Source organism: Heterodontus francisci, chromosome 33 (genome assembly GCF_036365525.1).
Source record: "Heterodontus francisci isolate sHetFra1 chromosome 33, sHetFra1.hap1, whole genome shotgun sequence".
Taxonomy (NCBI): Eukaryota; Metazoa; Chordata; class Chondrichthyes; order Heterodontiformes; family Heterodontidae; genus Heterodontus; species Heterodontus francisci.
The window spans coordinates 48,163,189-48,179,938 of NC_090403.1; the positions used below are offsets into that span (position 1 = coordinate 48,163,189).

The 16,750-nt window shown below is 43.6% G+C and overlaps 1 protein-coding gene across 3 annotated transcripts in view; it reads right to left on the reverse strand.

The window, feature by feature from the left end:
* The window catches only part of tbx21 (T-box transcription factor 21), a 182,244-nt gene that overhangs the window by 106,011 nt on the left and 59,483 nt on the right, over nucleotides 1-16,750 (reverse strand). The window contains exon 2 of one of the 3 annotated variants that reach the window (XM_068013506.1): nucleotides 925-995. The exons of 1 other annotated variant lie outside the window; for it this stretch is intronic. Coding sequence is in view for 1 of the 2 variants with exons in the window: in XM_068013509.1 (XP_067869610.1) it covers nucleotides 12,877-12,914 (38 nt within the window). In the remaining variant the exon portion in view is untranslated. Of the gene's footprint in view, nucleotides 1-924; nucleotides 996-12,876; nucleotides 12,960-16,750 lie in introns of those variants that run through there. One more of the 3 variants, XM_068013509.1, reaches the window with a different exon arrangement.

A 16,750-nucleotide genomic window follows, 5' to 3' on the forward strand; every position in this document is an offset into this window, starting at 1 on the left:
TGCCAACTTTGCCAGTGATGCCCACTTCCCAAGAATGATTTTTTTTACAAAAGGTCTCGGTTTCAATCCATGGTTCCATTAGCTGACCCCAGCTGGGCTGGTGGTAGAAGCAACAACAACACCCACTTGCATTTATATAGTGCCTTTAATATAGTAAAAAGTCCCAAGGCGCTTCACAGGAGTGCTATCAAACAAATTTCATCTGAGCCACATAAGGAGATATTAGGACAGATCACAGAGGTGGGTTTTAAAAAGGGTCTCAAAGGAGGAGAGAGAAGTTGAGAGCTGGAAAGGATTAGGGAGGGAATTCCAGAGATTAAGGCCTTGACAGCTGGAGCCAGAGCCACCAATTGTGGAACAATGAAAATCGGTTATATGCAAGATGCCAAAATGGAGGAGCATAGAAATGTAAGAGGGTTGTAGGGCTGGAGAAGGTAACAGCATAACAGGATAGATAGGAGAGAGACCATGGAGGGATTTGAACACGAGGATGAGCATTTTAAAATTGAGGTATTGTTGGACTGGAGGCCAATGAGGGTCAGCCAGCACAAGGGTTTTGTGTGAATAGGACTTGGTACATATTAGGATAAGGGCAGGAGAGTTCTGAATAAGCTCAAGTTTATGGAGGGTGGAAAATGGGAGGCTGGTTAGGAGAGCATTGGAGTCGTCAAGTATAGAGGTAACAAAAACATGGAGGGTTTCAGCGCCAGATGAACTGAGGCAGGTGATTGCAAGAACAGCTTCTTCAGGGGAGAAGGGAGAAAATCAGGAGGGGGAAAATACTCTGCTGGGAATGGAATCCTCCTCCAGACCCACCAATAACTTTACTGCAGCCTACTGGATCACCAAGAATCAATCATTCCCAACCCAAGTTAGGCTACCAGCCACCAGAAAAGACTTCACTAACAAAAAAGCAGCACATACCTACACGGCTGTGGTTCCAGATGTCAACTCTAGTATATTGCTCGTGGAATGGGCTATGGGTCAATTCACTCCTACATGAAAGAAATTTGATGTATTAAACTAAAAGAAAACTCAACCGGCAATTTGGAGAACTTGATTCTTCTAATGTGAGCCAAAGTTCATTGATATATTTGGCTTTTTTTGCCACCAATAAAATGGACAAAGTGTCTTCTTCAGCTTTGCAATACTATGGACAACTGTTTGACTGGCGCAGTTCTGAGTTTTCTTTTTAACAAAACCACATATGCATAGTATTCTATTTATACTCTATATGTCTTTGAGTTCTTTGGATCCTCAACATACGCTTTAGTGAGCTTTAGCTTACCTGTACCACATGATCTATAGTGGTCATGTTTTATTGGTCATTAAGCCTCCATTCCTCAGACCACAAACGTCAGTAGGCAGATAATATGAGGGCAGTTTCTTCAAATGCTCTAAGTAAGTACTTTTTTTAAATTACTCTCTTCTCTGTGGTTAAAAATGCAAATGGCTTCTTTTGCTAGTTTTCCTTTCTTGTCTTCAAAATGCTACAATAGAAGCCAGCAATGTTTTCTATTTAATTTTCTTTTCTACACATCATCTTATCTCCTCCAAATTGTATTCCTGCAAAAGCCTTTAGATTACTCTGCCTCTGATGCTGTCTAGCTCTGGTAACTGCTTCACACCTACTCCCCCACCATCCTCCCTCCCAATCCCACACGGGGATCACTGACTGGAGACATGACACACCCTCACTTGGCAGAGATTGGGTACTGTAGAGTAGGCAGAGGGGAGTCAAACTCACGCCCTACCCTTCTATAGCACAGCTATTTTATTTCAATACATTGTATCGGGAGGTTCTCCTGCTTCCCGGGCGACAATTCTCCCTCAAACAAAATTGGCAACAAAACTCCACAACGATAGCCGGTCATTTGTCTCATTTGCTGTTTGTGGGATCTTGCTGTGTGCAATTGGTTGCCATTATTCCCTATGTAACAACCGTGCCTGCATTTCAAAAGTAATTATTTGGTTGTGAGGGGCTTTGGAATGCCCTGCGCCTTTAAGAGCTATATCAGTGCAAGTTCCTCTTTTGGGTGACTACAGAAACAACTTGTAGTGACGGAGTGCCTTTAACATAATAAAACGATATTTATCGAGCATCCCAATGGATGTTCAGAGCTCTGTCCACATTTACAAATATTCAAAATGCCTTTTCTTTCAAAGTGTTTATTTCTGGTCTGCTTTTTGTTCGTTAATTAGCTACAGCCTCCTCTAATTTTTATTGACAGTAAATTCCTCGGTTGGACGCTGTTTTTGAAGTCGTCTAGGCCATGACCTGTCAGTGCACTCCGAGCTTGTAACCTGTCATGTGCCGAGATGTTTGAGAGTTTTAATGCTGTCACCATTCTATCTCCAGATCAGTCACTCCAGATGAAGTGGAATCATTATTTTCTTCTTTGTTGCAAGCACGCTGCCCAGGGGCTGGGAAGTGTCACTTCCGTGTCACGTCAATCCTTACTCAATCTGTCCAGGCAGATGGTGAATAGAGGGCCTCCTGACACACACAGATTAGGGCAGCCTTTGTTTAATAGGCATCACTTCCAGGGTCCTACATCAACTACATTAGAATAACTGTATGTATGTGCGTGTTTGTGGGGGTCGTAGGAATACTAGGGACAGGAGGAGGTCATTTGCCATCAGCTGTGAAGAGAGACTGAAAAGGCTACCGTTGTTTTCCTTAGAGCAGAGAAGGCTGAGGGGAGACATGACTGAGGTATACAAAATTATGAGGGGCATTGATAGGTTAGATAGGAAGAAACTTTTTCCCTTAGTGGAGGGGTCAATAATCAGGGGGCATAGATTTAAGGTAAGGGGCAGGAGGTTTAGAGGGGATTTGAGGAAAAAAAATTTGGAATGCACTGCCTGAAGAGGTGGTAGAGGCAGGAACCATCACAACATTTAAGAAGTATCTAGATGAGCACTTGAAACGCGATAGCATTCAAGGCTACGGGCCAAGTGCTGGAAAATGGGATTAGAATAGGTGGGTGCTTGATGACCGGCACAGACACGATGGGCCGAAGGGCCTGTTTCTGTGCTGTATGACTCTATGACTCTATTAGCCCCTCATGCCTATTCTGCCATTTAATCAGATCATGGCCAATCTGCACCTCAATTCCATTTCCCTGCCTTTACTCCACATCCCTCGGTGCCCTTACCTAACAAAAATCTGTCTACTTCAGTCTTGAAATCTCCAATTATCCCAGCATCCACAGCCTTTTGGCGGAGAGAATTCTGGATTTCTACTACCTTTTGCGCATGAAGAAGTGCGTCCTGATTTCGCTCGTGAATGGCCCAGCTCTGATTTTAAGATTAAGCCCCTTGTTCTTGATTCCCCTACCAGGGGAAATAATTTCTCCCTGTCTACCCTATTGCATCCTTTCCACATTTTAAACACTTCAATCATATTGCCCTCAATCTTCTATACTTGAGGAAATACAAGGCAAGTTTGTGCAAATACATGTGATGGGGCAGGAGAAGAGTGCTTCAAATCAACCATAATTTTAAACATCTTACAGCAGTGACGTTCAGTAACCAGGAATGGGGATGGAGGTAAGATATCAAATGCTGCCATCATCCTGGACAATGAATACATTAACTGATATTGTTCTCCATGCTCGGATGACGTTTGTGAATCACATTTTTACATTTCCAGCTCAGTTGCTGTTAAAGCCTTAAAAAAATCAGATCTGTACAGCTTCCCAAACGTGATCAGGATTTTTCAGGTCTCATTCATTGGAGTGAGACTTATTCATCTTGCTTTGAATATACGACCCACTTTGAGGTTTTTCACTCCTGTCAATGCACACAGCTGGGTGTTTAGTTGTCCGCATGACATTCCTCCAGTCTGCTATTTTAACGGAAGCAATAAGCTGTTTAGTGTAAACAGGTTAATGTGTTTTTTAAAACAGTAGATAAAAGAGTTTCATGTGAATGTGTTAATACATTCATATTGCACAGCGCAATGTCAACCCACATGTTTTCAATTGATCGGAGATTTGTCTTGTTTTCTTTAATTGGAAATCTCATTCCTCATACTGAAAGGTCTCTGAATGGCGCTTATTTTCCTATCTTGGATAGACTGTTTGTTCTACTGTCACACTGGTTGAGAGTACTCCAGTGAAGACTGCATTTTACACAGGTTTGAAAGAAAAAGAAAATCTTGTATGTATATAGCACCTTTCACGACTGGATGTCTCAAAGTGCTTTACAGTTAATGAAGTACTTTTTGAAGTGTAGTCACTGTTGTAAAGCAGGAAACTAAAAAGGAAGCAGAGCCAATGAGCCTGATTTTTCCAGCTCCTCTGCTCTATCATCACGTTTTCTTGTTGTGTCTGCCTTTATCTTACAATAAGTCTCAGGGTGATATGAAGATTAAACCATGAGCAGCTCTCACCACGTAAGGTGAGTGACTGCAGCTACTTTTATATTGCAGCCTGGGTCTTGGTACAATGGCTACTCTCCCACAGTTACTTCTGGACCTGCTGTATCTTTGGGTCTCGCTACTTCATTCACACTTGCACAGACCGGCTGTGCTAAGCTAACCAATATGCTTGTATTGTGGAGTAGAGGGAAGTGACATCATTATGGTAGAACAGGGAATCGGCACACAAGTCAGCAATGATGTCACCTGATGATGTCACCATTGGTAACCAAACCACTGCTTCAATGGCTCCAAGAAAATTGGTGACAATCTGAAAGATCTCTCACCTCATTTAGCCTTTCGGTGATTCTTGCTGCACAAGACTGTGACGCAACATCAATGTGCCAATGTGCATGGTAAGCAGAGCTTCATTCAAAAAGGGGCCGGTCTGGCTCATTGGTGGCTGTGCCTTCAGCTGCCTTGGCCCTAAGCTCTGGAATTCCCTCCCTATGTCGCTCTGCTTCTCCATCCTCTTTTGAGGTGTGGCTTAAAATCTACCTCTTTGACTTGTCCTAATATCTGCTTTTGTGGTTCAGTGTCAAATTTTATTTGCTCCTGTGAAGCAACTTGGGAGGTTTTACAACATTAAAGGCACCATATAAAAGCAAGCTGTTGTTGTTATGGGAGTGGAGGACAACTTTAGTCGTGAAAGGTACATTTGAAAATGATGGGCAGGGAAAGGGCAACAAGGTGGGATTCTTGTAATGAGCTACCCTGCTATCCTGCAGCTTGCTTACTCACCTTTGGGGGTGGGGTGGGGGGGGGCTCAGAGAGGGTATATCCTGAAGTTTTTCCAAAATTGGCCTACGATTTTTATCCCTGCTTTCTGCCTCCTAAGGAGGTTGCATGACTGCGAGGGTGATTTGATGATGCATTTGGGCTACAACCTGCCAGGATGGGTCAGGCTTGATACCCACCAGGTAGTCTTTTCCTGTCCATTTTCATCCACGGATCCAATGCGGTCATTATCACATTGCTGTTTATGGGATCTTGCTGGGCGCAAATTGGCTGCCGCATTTCCTACACTACAGCTGCGATTACACTTCAAAAGTAAGGAGGGAGAGAAGAAAACTCTGTCCCTACTCTCCTTGGGTCCTTACTGACACTTCCAACTTTCCAGCCAGGATGGCGGATACTCAATCTCCTCCTACACCTTTGCCTGCACTGGCTGATCACCCGAGCTCAGTGACTCATCTTTCAGTTTTTGGGAAAGCACCTTAACCTCTGCTCAGTGGTTCCAAGAGACAGCCTGGCTTGAAGTTCGGAATTTTCTGTTTGGTGAGTCACGTATGTGACCCAGCTTCCTGCCACCCAGAGGACACAGCATGTTTGATGCCCGCCTCCTTTGGCCAATATTTATCTGTCAACCGACAACACTTAAAGGAAAAACAAGTTATCTGGCCATGATCACATTGCTGTTTGTGGGAGCTTGCTGTGCACAAATTGGCTGCCACATTTCCTATGTTACAACAGTGGCCACACTTCAAAAGGTGGTAAAGTGCTTTGGGACATGCTGAGGCCATGAAAAGTGCTATATTAAGGCAAACCTGTCTTTCTTTAGTATACCACCTCAAAGCTGCTACAATCTCCAGGCTTTTAAAACTTATTCACTACTTGCTGATTTGCCCATCTTCCTTTTTTCACTTGTCATGGAGTCTTGGCCCTTTCCCTAGGTTTCTCATTTTAAATAAAATGCCTTTGAAAAACTGCAAAAGATGATTCCCTCCCTTAGGCTTCATTGAGAATGATTGGTAGCAATAGCAATCTTTCCTCTGGTAACAAAATAATGTGAGTCTCCTTGGATCACAAAGGACATATAATTAATTTGCCATGAAATGGTGTCTGGTTAATGCTAGGGGAACAGGCTGCCCAAACCATAAAATTGAATTGGAGCAGTTCTTTAAACATCTTTTTGTGGAGAACGCTGGATTATGTACGAATTTCTCCTCCCCAGATTTTTCTGTTTAATGTTGAGCTTGATCTTAATTAATATGAAAATCTTTCTCAGTCTGTGGAAGGGAAACCCAATGTATATGTAGGACCCACATGGCCAGAGGGATTAGGAACCAGCATGGACCACATAAAGGGGTCTGCCAATATCTCTAACTTGGTTTCTTTGGGATGATGTGTTCTGACAGTCGAACCCCTCTCTCTCTCTCTCTCTCTGGAGGATTAAATTGCAGAGCATATTGCTTTATATGTCGACGCCAGGTTCAGCACCTAACACTCCACTGAAAGTGCTAATAGATGTAACAAGTTTTTCTTTTCACGCTTTGGTAGAAGGAAAGGTGACGGGATGGAGCTGTGATCCATGGAATAAGAGGCCTGCGGCAGGAGTAGGGTGAGGGGGAGGAGTGAAGTTGTTGAGTGTAATTGGAACAGAACAGCTAGTGTGTAACTGACATTGAGCAGCGTATTGTAAAGATCTAGCCAGGCCTGGGCGGCAGTGATCCGGAAACTGTGAAACTGAATGGGGAAAATGAATGGGAAAATGAGAATCATTCCCAGTTATATGACAATCTTTAGGGTCAGCTCGACAGACAGATTATTGAATGCTAGTAAAGATTTTACAGCAGATAATTACCATTTAATTCCAAACAGCCTCACATGTTGCTTGCAACCTGATCTTTTCTTACTTTTGATATTTCTCCCATTATCCCCCTTGCAGTTATGGATTCATGTTGGAGCTCAGTTCCATGCACACCAGAAACCCTCTTGATACCTTGAGTGAGTGCTGATTCTTTTGTTTCGGTGCCAACATGGGAAGTACCAGCTGACCATACAACCATGCGGGATGTAATGGGGTCGCGGAGTAACACATTCAAGCCTAACTTTGTCCTCACCCGACATCCATAAGGTGCATCCTTGCCAGCAGGGGTCACTAGATAGCCATTGGGAGTGAGAACTCTTGGCTATCTTTTCCACTCCCGAACCTGACAGTGTTGAGAATAATTGTAGCACCCCTGCTCGCTCTATCCCCATTTGTGATCAACTAATGCAACATGGCGTCGATTTTCTTGGTGGTTAAAGCTCAACATCACACTCACAGTCAAAAATCACCTAACAGCACACAGACTGCAGGGGATCAAAGGTGGCCCACTAACCATCTACCTGAGGGCAATTAGGGATGGGTGATAAATGCTGGCCTCGGCAGTGACACCCACATCCCATGAACGAATTAAAAATAACTCAGAGCATTCAGTGACTAAATCATCGTGAAGGCCTTCCTAAACCCCATCCCCAATGTTTCTCAATCATCAGCCCAATCTCAAAACCCATCTCTTCGACTAATCTTTTGGTCACCTTTCCTATTTCTCCTGCAAAGACTGTTCCTTTTCATAGAATCATAGAATGGTGACAGCACAGAAGGAGGCCATTTGGCCCGCAGTGTCCATGCCAGCTCTCTGCAAGAGCAATTCAGTTGTCGCACTCCCCCGCACTTTCTCTGTAACCCTCAAATTTTTTCTCTTCTGATAATTATGCAATTCCCTTTTGAAAGCCACATTGCGTCTTTGTGATGCACTGTGTGACATTTCTGGGTGTTAAAGGTGCTCCAGAAATGCCAACCATTGTTCTTGCAATATTATAAAATAATTAATATGGCGACTATTTATTTGTTCATGGGATGTGGATATTAGATGGCCAGTTTAGAGAGATCTGTTCTGATTGAGAAGATGGGCTAAGGAGTGGCCAAACGGATTTTGATCTGGAGTTATTTCTACGTAAAGCACGCACCACAACAGGAAATGTGTAATTGACGAAAAGCGGGAAAGGAACTCGATCTGGGTGTGATTATTTATCATTTACTGAATGTTCTCATGTCAATATAAAGTTGTTAGCCACAACGTTAATCAAATGTATTTACAACGTGTTTGACCGTAAGCTGGAAAATGCTGTTCCAACCTCCTGTAGACTGTTATAAAAGCAAAATACTACAGATGCTGGAAATCTGAAATAAAAACAGAGTGTGCATTAACACACTCTTTGCCTTTGTTCCAGGACAGCTTTGTTATTTAATCTCTCCTGCCCTCTGCCCTACCTTCCCTTTTGTTCTCTTCCCCAACAACACCCCCACCCCCTTCACTTGCTTAAAACCTAATTCTTTTCTAACCTTTGCCAGTTCTGGTGAAAGGTCACAGACCTGAAATGCTAACTCTGCTTCTCTCACCACAGGTGCTGCCTGACCTGCTGAGTATTTCCAGCACTTTCTGTTTTTATTCCTGGAGATTGCTATTGAGGACACTTTTGAAATGTGGACAGTTGATGGTCACCTTTATACAAGAGTGAGTCACCACTTTCAAGAGGTGAGAGGCTGCAGTGAGCTTTTGTTTTTCTGTTCCTATCTACCGTAGTAGCTTCTCTCCTTCTATAAATGGGTTGCTAACCCAATTTCCTTTTCCGTCCACACCCCCCACCCCCCCAAACCCTCCATCTACAGGATGTTGGAGGTGGTGGCTCGTTCTCTAGTTGCCCACATCCATGCTTTGTCAAGAATGACCTTCACCCACTTGGCACTGACCTATCCGATTCCCACCACATCTGAGAGAATTGAGTGGTGTTGAGACACATGGTTTCCTGAAGCGTCTCATCAGTGCACAGAAACTGGTCTGAACAGTCGCCACTGTGGTTCAACAATGTCTAAAAAGAATACAACACCCAGGCTATGAATATGTTATGCGCTGGGCAGCACCCAGACCAGGAGCATGGTTTGGGACTACATCACGCAGGTAATAATGGGTCATCCAAAACTCTGCTGCCCATGTCTTAACTTGCACCAAGTTGTATTCACCTATCACCCCTGCACTCACTGACCTACATTGGCTCCTGGTCAAGCAAGTCTTAATTTTAAAATTCTCATCCTTGTTTTCAAATCCCTCCATGGCCTCACTGCTCCCTACATCCACAATCTCCTGCAGCCTCACAACCCTCCGAGATATCGGCACTCATTTATTTCTGACTTCTTGAGCATTTCTGACTTTAATCGCTCCAGTATTGGTGGCTGCGCCTTCAGTTGCCGAGACCCTAAGCTCTGGAATTCCCTCCCTAAACCTCGCCACCTCTCTACCTTGCTTTCCTCCTTTAAGACACTACTTAAAGCCTACCGCTTTGACCAAGCTTTTGGTCATCTGACTAATAGCTCCTTATGTGGTTCAGTGTCAGATTTTGTTTTATAATGCTCCTGTGAAGCACCTTGGGATGTTTCATTATGTTAAGGTGCTATACAAATAAAAGTTAGGGACATAGAAAGATGGGATTTAGGAGCAGGAGTAGGCCATTTGGCCCTTTGAGTCTGCTCCATCATTTGATAGATCATGGCTGATCTGGTTGCGGTCTCAACTCCATTTTCCTGTCTTCCCCCCATAACTCTTGACTCCTTTGTCTATCAAAATCTATCTAACTCAGCCTTGAATGAATTCAATGACCCAGCCTCCACTACTTACTGGGGAAGAGAAATCCACAGATTAACGACCCTCTGAGAGAAAACATTTCTCCTCATCTCTGTCTTAAAAGGGAGACCCTTTATTTTTAAACTGTGGCCCCTAGTTCTAGTCTTCCCCACATCCTCCACTCTATCAAGTCCCCTCAGGATCTTATATATTTCAATAAGATCACCTCTCATTCTTCTAAGCTCCAATGGGTTTAAGCCCAACCTGTTCAACCTTTCTTCATAAAATAAGCCCTTCATTCCCAAAATTAGTTGAGTGAACCTTCTCTGAACTGCTACTAATGCAATTATATCCTTTTTCAAATAAGGAGTCCAAAACTGTACACAGTACTCCAGATGTGCTCTCACCAAGGTCCTGTACAGCTGCAGTAAAACCTCCCTATTTCTATACATGATTCCGCTTGCAATAAACGCCAATGTACCATTTACCTTCCTAATCACTTGCTGTACCTGCAGACTAACTTTTTGTAATTCATGTACCAAGGCACCCAGATCCCTCTGTACCACTGAGTTCTGCAATCTCTCTCTATTTAAATAGTATGCATACTATGGGAAACAGACTCTGGCTATCTACCCTATCTATGCCTTTCATAATTTTATATACTTCTATCATGTCCCCTCTCAGCCTCCTTCACTCTAGGGAAAACAGACCCAGCCTATCCAATCTCTCTTTATAACTCAAGCCCTCCAAACCAGGCAACATCCTTGTGAATCTTTTCTGCACCCTCTCTAGCTTAATCACATCTTTCCTGTAGTGCGGCCACCAGAACTGCACACAGTACTCCAAATGCGGCCTAACCAACGTTATGTACAACTGTAACATGACGTCCCAACTCTTGTACTCAATGCCTCGGCCGATGAAGGCAAGCATGCCATACACCTTCTTCACCACCCTGTCTACCTGTGTTGTCACTTTCAGGGAACTATGTACTTGCACCCCAAGGTCTCTCTGCTCAACAACACTCCCCAGGGCCCTGCCATTCACTGTATATGTCCTGCCCTGGTTTAACTTCCCAAAATGCATCACTTCACACTTGCCTGCGTTAAATTCCATTTGCCACTCCCTTGCCCACTTTCCCAGTTGATCTATATCCTGTTGTAACCTTAGACAACCTTCTTCACTGTCCACTAGACCACCAATTTTGGTGTCATCTGAAAACTTACTAATCATGCCCTTTACATTCACATCCAAGTCATTAATATAAACAACAGAGGGCCCAGCACTGATCCCTGCGGCACACCACTGGTCACCAGCCTCCAATCTGAAAAATAACCCTCCACAACCACCCTCTGCCTCCTATCACCAAGCCAATTTTGTATCCAATTGGCGAGCTCACCCTGGATCCAATGTGTTCGAACCTTCTGGACCAGCCTACCATGCGGGACCATGTCAAAGGCCTTGCTAAAGTCCATGTAGACAACGTCCATCGCCCTGCCCTCATCGATCCTCTTGGTCACCTCCTCAAAAAACTCAATCAAATTCGTGAGACATGATTTCCCACACACAAAGCCATGCTGACTATCCCTAATCAGACCATGCCTTTCCAGATGCATATAAATCCTGTCTCTCAGAATCCCTTTCAATAACTTTCCCACCACTGATGTAAGGCTCACCAGCCTGTAGTTCCCTGGTTTATCCCTGCTGCCCTTCTTAAATAAAGGCACAACATTAGCTATCCACCAGTCTTCCGGTACCTAACCCGTGGCTAACGATGATACAAAAATCTCTGCCAGGGCCCCATCAATCTCCTCCCTTGCTTCCCATAGCATCCTAGGATACACCTGGTAGATTTATCCACCTTAATGCACTTCAAAACCTCCAATACCTCCTCCTTTATAATGTTGATATGCTCCAGGATGTCGGTGTTCCCTCCCGGTAAACCTTTTTACCCTCTCCCAGCCTTGGCATTATTCCTAAAGTGTGATGCCCAGCATTGTACACAATATTCAAGCTGAGGCCTAACCAATGATCTGTTTTTTGCATTCAATGCCCTAATTTACAAAGCCAAGTATCCCACATGCTTTCTTTAGCGCCCTATCAATTTGCCCTGCCACCTTCAAAGGTCTGTGAATATGCACTCCTAGGATCTATCCTAGCTGGGTCATGTGGCTTGTTGACGTTGCATAATACTAACCTTGTCAGCACCTCCTTTCTGTTTTTATCTTATCCAATATTTCTACACCCTCCTCCTCTATAGTAACATTAATTTATCTACTTCATCCTCTTTTGTGAAAGCAGATGCAAAGCAGTCATTCAGTACCTCAGCTGTGCCCTCTCCCTCCACAAGAAAGTCTCCTTCTTTGTCCCTAATCTGCATTTAAAACTGCAGCAGCGAAAGTGTTTTTCACCCTCTTGGTCAGATCATCTGACATTTAGAAACAGGAATAGGGCATTCAGCCTCTCAATCACTTTATCCGCCTTTCACTTAGATAACGGCTGATTGTATCTTAACTCTGTTTACCTACCTTGGTTCCAAGTTCCTTAATGCTCCTACCGAACAAAGATCTATCAATCTCAGTTTTGAACTTTTCAATTGAGCCCCAGCCTCAACAGCTCTTTGGAGGAGAGAGAGACCCCAGATTTCAGGGAGATTGTTCCACATTTCTACGAGCCAAACTGCCAGTTCACAGGTGAGCCAGGACAGTGACTGTTCATGGGCTACTCGAACATTGAGGACAGCTGAGTCTGACCTGTTCTCAACTGATGCCCACACACAGGGAATAATAAATGATAATCACTCGATAACAGTTGGGAGATGATTTCCCCCCAGCCCCCTCCCTAATCCAGAGGCACAGAGGCAAATGGTAGCATCCCTATTTACATCCCAATTGAGATCAGCTCCTTTGCCACAGTTCAGGGATTGAACCTGTGATATCTGTGGTCTTTGTGGGTTGGCACCACACCAAGCAGTGCATTTTGCCCACTGAGCAGTAGTGGAAGCTGAGGCTAAATATTATGACTTTATCCCAAAGATGACTGAATCTATAAAGATACTGAATACCTCACCTGTGATGGGGGTAATTCCAAAATGTAGTTTCACGCATGGAACAGTGGAGCAGAACTTCATGCCCTCATTGAGTCCTGAGTCAGTGGCTCTTTGACGCTAATGAAAGTAGTGGTGTAACTTGCTGCTACTTTGACGATATCCTCGACATAACCGTTACACCCAACAGTAAGTGTACAATGATTACAAGTAGTGTCCCTACATAGTACAACTCAGAGTAGGACTTCACTGGCAGCCTCCATGAACAGGAAGTAAAGGACAGCTTGAAATTTTCTAGGTCAGGCTGATTCAAGTGCTTTTTATTTCCTCTTTTCTGTTGAATCAGGGTGACTTTTCCTTAATTTTTGTTTTTGTGATATTTATAAAAACCAATTTTCAAGAAAAGCCTTCACAAATTTGATTCATTTCTTATAAAAGCCTTCTCAATCTGTGAGGGTCTGACTGTTATTGGAAAAGTTGAAGGTCTGTGGTTAACCCCCGAGTTTTGTTTTGAATTTGGTGGAGAGTTTTAGACCACAGAGGTTGAATGGAAAGAACGCACTTAGAACCAGTGCACTCCCTCGCTCAATAATGATTAGAGAATGTCTCTTGTTTTATTTTTTTTTAAGAACATGCACTTTCTTTTCTTGAAAATGGTCAGTGCCTTTGAGAAATGAGAGCCCACTATGGCAGCAGACTGGAAGAAGGCAGACAAGGTGGGCTGCTTGTCTGGATCCCATGAAGCATTCTCCACTGCCTTCTCATTCATAACCACTGTGGTTTTAACACGTGACTGCTGTGGAGTCTAAACCTTTCCTATCTGCCAAGGGCTACCTGCCAAAGGGAGACCGTTAACCTTTGCAGGGAAAACTCCAACCTTTCCTTTGTCATAGAACCAAGCGGGTGCAAAGCCGAGTCTTTTCTTAGCCTTTATGTTCTACACTGTGAGTTTATCATAGCCTAGAAATTCATGATAGGTGAGCACTGCATTCAGGCTGCAGTCTTGCCTGGAGACATGGGTTCAAATCCCACTCCTGACTTTCAGTCCTTTCAACCTCTTTACCCAGAGAGTGGTTAGAATGTAGAACTCACTACCACATGGAGTGGTTGAGGCAAATAGCATAGATGCATTTGAAAGGAAGCTAGATGAACACATGTGGCTTAAAGGAATAGAATGATATGGTTGGATGAAGTAGGGTGGGAGGAGGTTCATGTGGAGCATCAACACTTCCATGAACCTAATGGGCCAAATGGTCAGTTTCTCTGCTGTAAATTCAATGTAAATTACTATTGTCAATATTAGTATTGTAAAATATTTTCATGACTTTCCTCAATTGTGTTTTAGCTGAGGTATTAACTTGGTTAAAATAAAAGGGTTGATTCCTCGTTTAGAACAATGGAGAAATTAATGCCATATGAAAGTGGTTAGTGTTCTTTCTCTAATATTGCCGACAGTAACTTGCAGGATCATGTCCAATGCCTCTCTTTATATCACAGAACCACCTTGAGCTCCCTATACTTTCTGGCGCTGTGACTCCAAATTTGTTTTTATGTTGTGGTGAGGGTTTCATGTTGACATTTGTAACTTTATTTCCGCTGCTGGACCATGCAATGTGGTTGAAGAGGTTCTTTATGGCCTGCCCACTTATTGGAGTGGAAACACTGCCCTATGCACAAGGGCTGTGCACCCAGACCTTAAAGCAGCCTACAGCACTGCTTATGTTGGCTTCTGGAGGTCCAGGTAAACATTAGCTGCAGTGGTTTGCCTGGCTTTGGAGATGGAAGTGACATCTCACATTCTTCTCTGGAGTTGGGGCGATATGATACTGACCAGATCATTTGTTTTCAGTGGTGGTAATTGAGGAATGAATGTTGGCTAAAAGACCTGGGGGTGGGGACTCCCCCTGCTCTTCTTTGCAATAGTGCCATGGGATCTTACCACCACCTGAGACAGCAGAAGGGGCCTTGGTTTAATGTCCCATTTGAAAAACAACACCTCCAACAATGCAGAACTCCCTCAATATTACACTGGAGCGCCAGCTGAGATTTTATTCTTGTCTGACTCAGGGGTGAGAGTGTACCGAGTGAACCACAGCTGGCATCTATAGTGGATAATAAATATGTGGAAGGGTGTGCCTACGTGCCCAGTGCCTTAGAACTGTGGAACATCTGAACTGCCTTGGTCTTCCTACAATATATGGTCATTTCAAACCCAAGTTTGACATTGCCTTGTCTTCTTTTCACCTCCGTGTCTTACACTATTGACCTTAACCATCCCCGTAGATTTCTCAATTTAAAACACAGTGCATAGGATTGAGTCAGCTACAGTTACAATAATGTTTTTTTATTCATTCATGAGATGTAGGCATCGCTGGCAAGGCCAGCATTTTTCTAATTCTTTCATGGGATGTAGGCGTCACTGGCTAGGCCAATGTTTATTGCCCATCCATAATTGCCTTCCAGAAGATGGTGGTGAGCCGTCTTCTTGAACCACTGCTGTCCATCATAGCTGTTTTGATATAACTGCTAACCCATTTCAGAGGGCAGTTCAGGCTCAAGCACATTACTGTGGGTCTTGAGTCACATACAAGGTAAGGATGACAAACTTCCTTTCATAAAGGACATCAGTGAACCACTTGGGTTTTTACAGCAATCCAGTAGTTTCAAGGTCACCATTACTCATACGGGCTTTCAACTCCAGATTTATATAATTAACTGAATTTAAGTTCCCCAGTCGCCGTGGTGGGATTTAGACTCACATCTACATAGATTATTAACCCCAGGCCTCTGGATTACTAGCCCAGTGTCATAACCACAATGCTACCGTAACATATAACCACAGATAACACAATGAAGCATTTATTGGTATCAGAGCTTGAACAGTTTATCATACAAATGCACAATACCCTGGAAGCGATCTGCAGCTTTAGCTGCCTAACTGACCTAGAGGGAGTATCATCTGATGTTGCTGTAACCTGTACAGAGCAAAAGGTTTCAGCTTGTATTCTGAGCTGAGTTAAATTAGCTGACCTCAGCCAAGACAGCATTCGGCGGCCTCTCCAACTGGCCTCAGTGAGCTTGTGCTAGGTCACCCCGATGTCCTGCTCGTTATCGTTATCCAGTGATCGTGCTGGAATGTGTCCGAGTGTGGACGTCAGATGGGAATAGGTCCCACTCAGCTGGAATATCATTCCCATTTGAATATTCCACCCATATTTATCATCTAAAAAAGCAGTCAGTTTGCGCCACAGGTTTTATTCACCTTCAGTGAGGTGTGATTTTGCTGAAGATATGAGCAGACTCCTGTGATTTATATCACATTTAAACTGAAACAATATAGGGGTAAGATTATAACCCTGTAAAATTAACCCCATTGAATGTTGCTTTGTATACATTACATTGTAAATGTATTGTCCCTGTGTATATTACAAAGGAAAGGAATGGAAGGGTATACTGATAGGATGAGGATGAAGTAGTGTAGGAGGCAGCTTGTGTGGAGCATAAAGGTTGGCATAGACTGATTGGGCCGAATGGCCTGTTTCTGTTCTGTAATTGCAATGTAATTCTATGTAATACTAACTGATTGAGGTGTACAGCTAACTGAATAACCTACTGTGTAAGCATTAATTCAATCCGCGGTGCTCTTTTCTGTCATTTTTCATTGGTTATCTCCCGCCTTTATCTCCTTTTCTCCTAAAGGCCCAAACTCATCCCAGGTTCCAGTTCCTGGGGTGCCAGCAGCCTTGCTGTGACAATACTTAATTCAGGAGACTTGACACTTGGTGCTTCCAGCCTTATTTGAATGTGAAGGGTATCACAAGGTGAGCCTAATCCTGTTGTCACCTGCAGCATGGGACCAACAACAGGAGCCCTGGCTGATTCCTCCCTCTTGCATCA